At 33.1% G+C, this 11,347-nt stretch overlaps 1 protein-coding gene across 1 annotated transcript; it reads right to left on the bottom strand.

The window, feature by feature from the left end:
• Positions 1–9,644: 9,644 nt before the first annotated feature.
• On the bottom strand, positions 9,645–10,517 carry LOC113765256. The gene has a single exon (XM_027309372.1). The coding sequence runs from the start codon at positions 10,378–10,380 to the stop codon at positions 9,961–9,963; it is 420 nt and encodes a 139-aa protein (XP_027165173.1). The 5' UTR covers positions 10,381–10,517; the 3' UTR covers positions 9,645–9,960.
• Positions 10,518–11,347: the final 830 nt, after the last annotated feature.

Below are 11,347 nucleotides of genomic sequence, written 5' to 3'. Positions count from 1 at the left end.
GGTGGGGAGGAAATTGGGGGCGGCCGGACGTAGAAGAGAAAAAAAAAAAAAAGACAAGAGAGGATGATGGCAGGGGAGGGAGAGGGGGAGAGGGAAAAAAAAAGACCGGCACCGGAAATTGGCGCGAGAACCGGCGACGGAGCCGGCAATGGAAATGGTGGTGAGGGAGGAAGAAGAAGAAAAGGAGAAGGGAATTTTTTTTTGTTGTGTTTTGGATATATTAAGTGTGTAGGTTAAAAACTTTGGTAAATTTTTGGAGGTTCTGTAGCACAAGTTGTTAAAAAACTAATATAATAAAAACTTGGTAAAAAACATGACTTCCAAACAGGCCCTTCATTTAACGTTTTTTGAAAAGAGTAGTAATGGCAATCAAGTTGAGAACATAGGACCACAAAGAAAAAGTCACATAAGGCCAAATTCTATGACCTCATGTGCTTGTGTGTCATATGTACATCGTACATGAATAGGTCCCTCTGATCACCTAATTAGGTAGTAGCAAGTTTAAGATACTTCTTGTTTCCTTCTTTCACTCTTACGTTACGTCTGATTGCTATTGGGATGCAACGAATCGAACCATCTACTCAAATTTGAACTTGGCTCAAATTTGATCCGAATTCGAGTCGAGTTCGAGTTGATCAAGCGAAATTTGAGTTCAAAAATATTTAATTCGTTAACTCGTAAATTGACTTGATTATATTTTTTTTATTTTTTCATTTTAATAGTAAAATTATATATATTTAATATTTTATTAATTGTTAAGAAAAACTATTATTTTATTTATTTTTTAAAAATAAAATAATTATTTTTTATTTTTTTAAACTCGAGCTCGAGTTTTACATTGAAAACTCGTCAATCTCGAGTTCGAATTCGAACTTCATAAAATTAAGTTGAATCTCGACTCGATTAGGCCAAAACTCAATTCGACTCGACTCATTTGCACCCCTAATTGCTACTTAGTGATTTACATCAGTACACATGGCACCACCTAATGTCAGTTTAATGTAGAGCAAATTGTTTGGGTAGCCATTAGACTTTTTGAATTATCAAATTTTGGTCAATCAATTATTAATAGTATATTTGTACCCATTAAACTATTAAAAGTGTAAATTTTGGACAATTTCGTCTAATTTCATCGTTAATTCTGCCATATCTAACTATTAATAGTATGTCTCGTGGATCGTGCGAACTCTTAAATCTGGAAAAGTTAATGATGGGATCAGACAAAATGACCTAAAATTTATTTATTTATTTATTTATTTGATAATTCAGTGGATAAAAACATATTATTAATAATTGAATGGCTAAATCTTGACTATTTAAAAAGTTCAATGACTACCTAGATAATTCGCCCATTTAATATATTGCTACAAGTTTCTTAAACATGCATATAGGCATACATAGATTTTCATTAAAAAATAAAAAAAAAAACTCATTCGTGTCATTTATGACATTATTTTTGTAATTCTTGTAGTGTGTGCATACACACGCACAACATATAGCAAAGTTCTTTTATTGATAGATAAAAGAAATGAATCAACGTATAGTCAATCAATAACTTCTCGTGCTACGATCAAACCTGAATATTCTGATAATACTGCTTTTAATCTACAAAATATGCTAACCACAATTGATTAAGGTAGTTGAAATAAGTTTATCAAACCTATGCTAGTGATGAATCTCTATCCAAGGCCTTCGAAATAAGTTTCCTCAATCAAAACATGTAACATAGGTTTGATGCTATGACTGTAGTTCAATTTGCAGTAACAAAATACGTGAAAATCTGAAGGAAATAGAAGTGTATTTTATCTTCGAATTATCAACCAAAACCATTTGGTTTTTTCAATAGTCATCCATTATTTCTTCGTACAACATATGGGCTTCTTGTTATTTTCCACAAATACGACGCAGACAACTTAATGACAAGAGAGAAGATTGTTTTTAGGCAAACAGAATATAAAATATAAAGAGGACAGGATTCTTCTAACATCACCTCACAAGATTCTACACTACAAGAAATTTAAATTTTCGTGGGTTGTGAGATAGATGCAAGTTTAAAAAAAAATTACTTTTTATGACATGAAACTAGTGATAATCACAAAAAACATATAAATTTTAAGTTGCAACAATAATATGACATTCATTTACAAGTCAATATAAAAAAACTTATGAATCACAATTGATCTTGTAACTTATAAATGAGAACCACCGTTTACATAGTCACAATTGATCTTTACACAGAAAAAAAAAGAGATAAGCAACAAAATAATTTGAGGTGAGCAAAGGCATGTGTTCTCATCAAGTAGGAGCTAGACCTGAGCAATATTGGTGACAAATGGTCTAAATTGAGTGTGCGGACCAACCTCTCTCTTGAGGTGTCTAACAATGGGTTTGAAGATTTGTCTTTCAAGGCGGGTATCTCCAACTTTGACACTAGGAATATATATACCTGGCAATTGAGCGGGTTGGGCAGATTTTGGGTAGATTAATATTGGGTTTTCACTTAAATGGGTTATATCCAATCCGTCCAATTTTAGATTGAGTTAATTTTGGATTAGATCATATTGAATCATCTCAAATTCATGACCTAAATATGACCAAATATATTAATTAATAAATTTAGATACATAAATTCTCCTAAATACATTTTTACACACAAAATTTTTTTTTTCACATACTAAAACACTCTCACAGATACAAGTACACACTCACTTTTTAAGTTCTTTAGAAATACATTATTTTTATACACTAACTTACTTTCACAAATACACGCACATACTAGCTGTTTAATTATTTGGATGAACTCATTATTTTTTATACAAGTAAGGATTTTCAAATTGGATAGTGGATATAGCTTTGGTCCAAACTAAGAGATCGAAGCAACAATTTTAGTCCAGATTGGATATAGCATGAAAAAATGGTATACCAATATACGATTTTTCAAGTATTGTTACTTGATTTAGTATTAGTTGTACCAAACATATTTCTAGTTCTATAAGAGATCCAATCACGCCTTAATTAAACTGAAATTTTGATGAGAGAGATACAATTCTCAACCAATTAGTTCAAATGTCACTATCCAATTCATTTGAAAATTCTTGTGAAAATTAACGCAGCATTAACTTCTCCACCAAAATTTCCAGTTACTTTCTTATTCTTTTATAATTTTGGTTTGTTATCCAGAAAAAGAAAAGAAAGGAAAGGGTAGAAAGAGCGCCTTATATTTTTTATCTTAATTCAACCGACCTTATAATTAACGCGTTGTTTTAGAAGTATTTCATGATGTATATTGATCTCTATTGGAAGATGCGAAGGGTGAAAAGACTTTTATAGTTGTATTATCTCTATTGGAAGATGCAAGTTGTTTGCATTAACACGGTTCCTTTTCAATGTATCTGAATCATAATTTCTTTATTTGTTTTTAAAATTTAAGTTGGGTAATGGGTGCCCAACACAACTATCCAAACCGCTCAAAATATATTTGAATTTTTATTATCCAACCCAAAATTGACCCAACACCCAAATTACCCAACCCAACCTCTCAAATTAATGGGTGAGTTGTTAGGTTTTGGGCATAATTGTCAGGTCTAGGAATATCATTACTTCTACTCTTACAAAATTATGAACTACAATGTTTTCAAATCTAAACCAGCAAGTGAACTGGATGACCTTTCAGTTCGTACAGGTTAAACTCCGATTCAATGATTTTAAAATTTTTTAATTATTTTAATACTAAATTACTTGGATAAAATTAATATACAAAAAAAGAAAGAAATATTTAGTGAAAAACCAGTTCAAATGTCGATTTTTTTATCGATTTTTACCAATTTGATTGGCTCTTGACTAGATTTGATCTGTTCATTTGACATCCTGAGTTAAATATAAAATCAGACCAAAAGTCATGATCGGTTCATAATTTGCTTGGCCGAACCGGCTAGTCCGGTTCAAATTTCAAAACATTGGTGGACTTGGAAAAAATAAAAAGAGAAAAAGTATTTGAGTACTTGGATTTGTCTTGACTAACAAGTAAATTTGAATTATGTGGAAAGGATTGAGAAACCATTAAGATCCATCAAATGTTGAATTTTTGGGCGGAAAGAAAACTATGGTTCGAGGACCGGTAGGTTAGTGTGTATTAAAAAACTGGAGTATTAAATTAAGTATTGTAATACTAGCGGTAAATTGATACGTAATGGTATGGTACTCAAAAGACACTGTAAAACTCCTCATAAATAAGTGGTGTAATACTAGAATATTTTAAAAATTTGACAGGCAAACTTATAATCAAGCTAGCCTTATTCGAGGAGAAGGGGTTGGATTAGGTGGTAAAGTGATAAAAATTATAAGTAGGAGGTCTTGGATTCAAAATCTTAAAAAAGAAAAAAAAAACAGCCTTGTTCTTCATGCATCTATGATGGGAAAGATTGATCTAGATTCCTATTATTTGGACATTATTTTAAAAAAACGTTGGATAGAGTATTATTTAAAATATTATTTAGAATAAGTACTGTAACACTTTTTGTAATGTGATATATGTGACATAAAAAGGTGGTTGAAAATATAAATGAGTGGATTGGGAAATATATGTATAATGCAAGCGAAATATTATTTAGCAAAATTGAGCTATCTAAACACACTCAATAATCGTTGTACATATTTCTTAATCTGTCTTTACATAATTCATAATCCTCTCTTGAGCTTACTGATAATTTTACCTAATTCTCCTATTATTTTAAAAATTACTCTAACTTCTCTTGTATTTACTATTTGTGTAACAAATTTTAAAAAACGCACGAATTTCAAATGAAAATCCTAGAAAAAAAAACCCTTCATGTTAAAAATGGAAAAAAAGAGAGCCTCTTTTGCATTCATCTCTGTAACACCAAAACTATCAACACTAACATTTTTCTACCTCCACAACCACCATCAAATCCACCTCCATTACTACTATCACAGGCTGCCAACTAGATCAGAAAGAGAAAAAGACAATAAAAAAACTCTCCAAATAATCTTCTTTTCTACCTTAGAGCCACGCCACCACTAACAATTCCATTTATCTTATTATCATCACAATCCTAAGGCGTAAGTTGTTAGAAAAAATCATAAACACATAAAACGATGATTCAACAATTCAAAACCCATCGGCTGGCAGGCTTCACATCTCTTTATATTTTTTTTTTCCTGCAACATAGATTTTTGTATTGATTGGCAAAAAAACTTATATGAGCAAAGGCTCAAGGAATTCTATACAACAGTGTTAGACACACTGAGGATTAATCCATTCCTCATCTTGAAATATGCCTAAAGCATAATCACTAATCACTTCACATCTAGATTCTAAGCTCCTATCTAAGCAAAAGGAGCATTTCTGAAATAAGGAGCTGAGGTCATTAATATCGTCTATCAAAGTAGCCATTTTGATGTCCTTTGCCATCCTTTCCTTTATCATCTTCAGTAGCTGGGGGCTGGGGATCACATCTCTTTATATACCATATGGTTTTTAGTACTTCCGCTTCTATATCAATTACTCTGAATAACATTCATAACCAAAGCATCCACTAAATAAGCTTTTCCAATCGGCAATTGTCTTGAGAGTTGCAAAAAAAATTTTGAATATGTTTTTTTTCTTTTTTTTTAAGAATACAAAATTTTTTTATTTAAAATAGCTAGAAAGTGAGGGTCATTTTTGGTAATTCAATAAGCTAGGGGAGGTCCATGTAATTTTTAAAATTAGAGAGAAACTAGGTAAAATTGTTAGAAACCTCAGAAAAGTTTTCTGAAATTATCTATAAAAACTGTTATAGTAAAAAAAAGGTACCACCACGCGAAGAATGGTTTTTTTTTTCCTCTAATTTTTATCTAGCAGGAATTTCGAGAATGGTGAATCCTGATTGATTCCTCCAAAAAATGAAGATGTCAACCCAATTTGTCAATTCCAAAATCTGCCCTTCTTAGATTATCGAATTGCACCAATCCACCTCTTCATATATTTATTAACCTTTTCAATTTGGCCCTTAAATATCAATAATTGTTTCAATGCTCCCCCTTATTTACGAGGGTCAAACTGAAGGGGTATTGAAAATGGAGAAGTTGGAACTTTTGAGAGGCAAACTTACAAATAGGTAATATTTTTGAGTTGCTACAGATATTAAGTCAAATGTGGATCAATAACAAGTTAAACTTGCTCAAGGCAATGTTAACTAAATCGCAACACATCGATTTATTCGCATAATGAGTGGAATTGGATATTAGCTCATCATCGCATTAAGTTTTTTTATGCTAATTTGATTCTTAATCTCGACTGAGATGTTGAATTAATAGTAAATAGTCAATCTTTCGAGATGTTATCATTGTAGCCAATTTTGGATGAGTTGCAACTCATTGTAGTGAAGTTGAGTTTGGCTGCAGATGGTTGTGACAAGGTTAATTCAAAATTTGTCAAATTTAATGCGATTTTTAGTTGATTTCATTATTTTTACATATATATATTCTTGACAATTAACTCTTTTGATAGGACATTGTTTGTTGGCTTTGTTAAGTTTGTTCATTGAAATTATTGCCATTTTATTTTAGTCCTGACCTTGGCTTGCAACATTGAAACCACTAGAAGACTTCAGGCTGTGCTTAGCACAGCCCATGCCCACTTAAAATTTCAAGAACAATTAAGTGGAAATCGCATAAAATCAATAGAAGACAAAAGTAGAATACAAGCCCACTTACGTATATTACTAAATACAAGAGTAAATCTTAATCCTATCACTAAATATTAATTAGTAATTAGCTAAACTAACTATAACTATAGTTGGAGATAAAATTTTAATGGAAGTTGATACATTGGAGTTTAGCTTAACAATTAAGTTTGAAATTCTTATTTATTTCAATATTGTTTAAGAATTGAGATTATGAGTTCCCTCTTTTTTGCATTTCATATTTGTTTGAGTAAGTCGATTAATTTTGTTGAAAAACATATGGGATATTATTTTGTTATAACAATTTTTTTAGAGCAAATTAAAATATTTTAACTCACTACTAATTTTCCAATCCAATTTATCAAACTAAAATTTGGAAAATTTGGACGGTAATCGGATATTGGACTTAAAAAATCAATTCCCAAATTATCAAAATTTTTTATCGAATTTCCGACTATCAATCGATGAATACCCATAAACATAAGGCCAGGCTTGTTTGATTTTGCATGAATAAAAGGCCAAAAAAAATGTGCAATGACAAGAATAGCAATGTACAAGAAATATTAGCAAGCCCCTTGTCAAGTTATTAAGAAACCATGTGACAAATAAGGAGACAAAGTACTAAAGTTGACTTCTTTCTTATATAATAGGTAGATACAACACCGATGGACTTAGGGGTAGCAGGGAGGGGTTAAAAACTTCTTTATAAATTTAACTTTTGCCCCCCTCAAAATTAAAAATAATTTTAACTTACACACTTAAGATTTAGTTGAATTAAAATTCATCCTCTCAAAAGAAATTTTCTAATTCCATCTATGATTCAAGAGTTGTATGCATGTATTGCTGGTGAGCTACCGGAAGCTCAAGGCCACATATAGAAGTTCGGGCCACATCTGGCCCTGTCACAACTTGAGACGGCAGCAACATATCAAGAATGAACCACAACCGTTTCCCAAATCCCAACTGATCCTCATATAAAGAGTTGTGTCAAGATCTTTAAGCATTCTCTAAGCCTTCCTCGCTTCATCACGGAAAACATTTTCCACATTTTCCATGTAGGTGTGATGTATATGTAGTCTACATGCATTCATAGTGTATAAAAAGCTCCAGGTTCCACTACAGTTGCAAGCAAGATCCAGGTTCCACTACATGAACAGATCCATGTTGGATATGAATCCAGATTGGATATGTAGTCCACATATCAAGGTGCATCCAACCAAAAGAATCCAGATTCATAATCAAGACCTAGAGACATCAACCCTACCCCTACCCAACACCATAGTACCCTTAAAGAAAATACAAAGAACATAATAACAACATCACCAAAATGATTCAACCTCCCTTACCTAGCTGCAAATCAAAATAATCCAACAATTCATCATATGAACAAGTATTGTCTTCGGTTAGGACAAAGTTTGAAATGGAAATTCAAAAATCAATCAAAGAACCAACTGTTATAAGAAGAGGTGGAGGATCCGATCACAAAGGTAGTTTTGCTTGAAAATGAAACAGGTGAGTTGTAAAATTGGTCACCGATGCACCATTTCTAAATGGCAAATATCATTACGGAACTACACTAGTTGCCACAATTGCAGCATTCATCCACTACGTGAACACTAGCAAGTTGCCATTCTTGTTTCATAGGCTAGACACAATTTGATTACCCAACTTTCCAGGCACGATCACAACGATTATCAAAAACTAGGGAGCTCTCCAAATAATTAACTTTTGGGAACTGTGAAGAGGATTGGTAGGTCTTTGGGCACATTGCCCTCAAACCTTTTTCCAGCACATGGAATAAGGCAGCGCGAACAATGAACCATATCAAAACACGTTGCTGGAAGGGCCTATATGCATCAAGTCCTCAAGTATAGCTTCAAGCACAAACTTTACTTGATCTCCATTTATGTCTCTTGGAGCAATGGTCATTGTCAATATGTTATTGTCCATTTGGGGAAGCTCCAAACCTTGCAACTAGAGAGACATTTTAGATAACTTATCCTTAACAGAGGACAACTGATATTCTGCACTCATGATTATAGAAAACTGGAAAATGCCATTAGTGATCTGAAGCAGGTGGGGAACAAAGGACAAGCTAATTAAACAGAACTCTTCCCTATCTTATCCTTTTGGATCTGCCTCTATAAGATTGAACAGATAAATGTACATCAACTGATAATAAACATACGACGTGGCAACCTACTTCTCTTTTCTTGGCACAACTACCCGATAGATATCTAGAATCTACAGAAATGTTATAAAGCAGAGAGATAGAAAAGGCAAACCAAACTAAGTTAAATCAAACGCCATTTCAGCGGGCTGATGAAATTCCATGCTTTACATATTAAATATATGATCTAACTGAAACAGCAGATTAAAAAAAATGACTGAAATGTTAATTGCTTCTCCGACATCATGAACAACTGATGAACATTCACACAGCATATAGAACAACTGAGTAATGGCAAGCAAGCACACTTATCAGTCACCTAACTTACAGCTCCAGAAATTCTTCCGTATTCCGAGAATGCAATTCCTAACAGGTATGCATAGAAACAAAATAAACATGTGGCCACTCAACGCCATCCTGAGCTCTGCATAAAATTTGCTCTGCATTTACTTATGCTACGAAAACAGTAAATTGCTGATATAACCCAGGCTTCTCAAAAGCACTAGTCTATAGAAGCAACTGCTTGTGTATCTTCTCAAGAGTCAATCATAGACTCGCAGTAGTCTGTAAATGTTTAAAAATGTTAGAAACCTTTCTCGCATCCATTTTCTATTAAGCCATAGATTATGTACTCCTTTACTGTTGCAGTTCATAAGTTCATTGCCATTCCTTTTGCTCTCGACATGAACTTCATAAGGTCTTATTGCATTTTAATAATCCAGCAAGGTCTAACCAAATTCACTTACCTAGAATTTACTCCATTTCATAATTCACCAAACTGGGACGACTTAAGTGCATAATAATCATAACAGCTAGTAAATCGACAAATTAAAAACATCAAATCCTGATATCGACGAACCAAAGTAGGCTTGAGAAATACAAATGAATTTCATCATTTCTACCAAATAGCCAAAGAATAGAACACTAATTTCATGTAATCAATGGACGTCCCTACTTACACACATATACAACGATACATCAGTAAATTCATTAGCAATATAACATAAAAAAATCACGAAATTTATAACCTCTCTCCACCAGAAATCAAACCAATAGCAGCCGCGAAATAGCCAAAAAAGAACCCCCACAAAACAACCATCCAATTCAAAGAAGTCCGAACAACACAAAGATTCCAAGCAGAATGAGCCAAACAATATGCACCAACAAGAGGGCTTGCCCAGAAACAGACCCGGAGCCCCCATTTCCCACCTCGCAAAACCCTAATTTAGCCACACGCGTCCCGGCGCAATGTGCGTCAGCGCAGCCGCACCAGTAGGTTACTCCGTCAACCCCGCAAACCGGGTCGGTCCGGAAGCACTTCACGGGGCAAGAATCCGGTGCCGGTTCCGTGACCCGAGGGCAAAGATGATCATCATATCCATCGTTGTTGTTGTTGTTGTTGTTTTGGGCAAGATCCGAGGGTAACAAGAGCGGATTGAACTGGGACGATCGGACGGCGATGAAAAGAACGGTGAGGAGCAAGAAGATGAATTGGATTTTGGATGATTTTGACATCAGAGGCATGATGAATTAAGCCCTAGAAAATTCTAGAGATTTCTAGGGCTTGAATTTTGAGAGGTTTTCAGAGAATTCTATGGTGATTTGAAGAATTTTTTAAGATTCTAAGCTTTGTTATGTGGGTAACTGGCAAAAGGAGGAAACAGACCAAAGAGGAAACGGCGACGTTTTTCAACCAAGAGGTGGAACTTGTCAACTGCCTTGAGAAGCTGTTATTATTTTAGGTGATCTGTCCCGGTGTCGTGTAATGTTTAGCTTTCTATAAATATTCTTTTTCCTTTTCTTTCCCTTTTTTAATAGAAATTTTTTTTTTTTTTGTGTAAGCAGGAGGGCTCAAATCCGAGACCTCTCACTTACATTACCTCCCCGTACCACCCAACCCAACCCTCCCCTAATAGAAAATATTGAAAAAACATTTAATGCTCATTTCTTGTCTCATTAAAAGTGTTATAATTTTCATTTTGAGAAGTCTCAGAATATTTGTTATCTTACTAAAATTAAAGTTACTGTTTATTATTATCTTACTAAAATTAAAGTTATTATTTATCACATTTTCAATATTGTCTCTTTCTTTAATTGTATGTCATGTATATTTCAGATTCAAATTTCGAATTTTAGATAGTAAATTAGGAAACGAAAACTCTAACAAATCCATATGCTATTCTTGAAAAGTTAAAATTTAAAAAAGTGATGAAAAAATGAGACAAAGGGAATATATCTTTCTACAATTAAAATAGTAAAAATACTTCTTTAGAAAGGGATTAGTAGTTTTATAAGGGAAAAGATTTTGTGGGATTTTCTTTTTTTTTTTATCATTTATTGCACTGAATTTCTTCCAAATATTCAGTTTTTGTCGAAATAGAAGTGAAATTTGTGAGATTTATGTCTCAATTATCAAATATTACAAACCTAATTTGGGCACACCATTAGGTTGATATTGTTGAGTAGATAAATGTGCTATTAATTTATCATT

This window comes from Coffea eugenioides, chromosome 3 (assembly GCF_003713205.1).
Source record: "Coffea eugenioides isolate CCC68of chromosome 3, Ceug_1.0, whole genome shotgun sequence".
NCBI lineage: Eukaryota > Viridiplantae > Streptophyta > Magnoliopsida > Gentianales > Rubiaceae > Coffea > Coffea eugenioides.
Note: the sequence above shows the minus strand (reverse complement) of the source record. Positions and strands in the feature narration are given on the sequence as shown.

Excerpts from the sequence above, each read along its gene's own strand:
- LOC113765256 (XM_027309372.1), bottom strand. The coding sequence starts at position 10,380 with ATGCCTCTGATGTCAAAATCATCCAAAATCCAATTCATCTTCTTGCTC.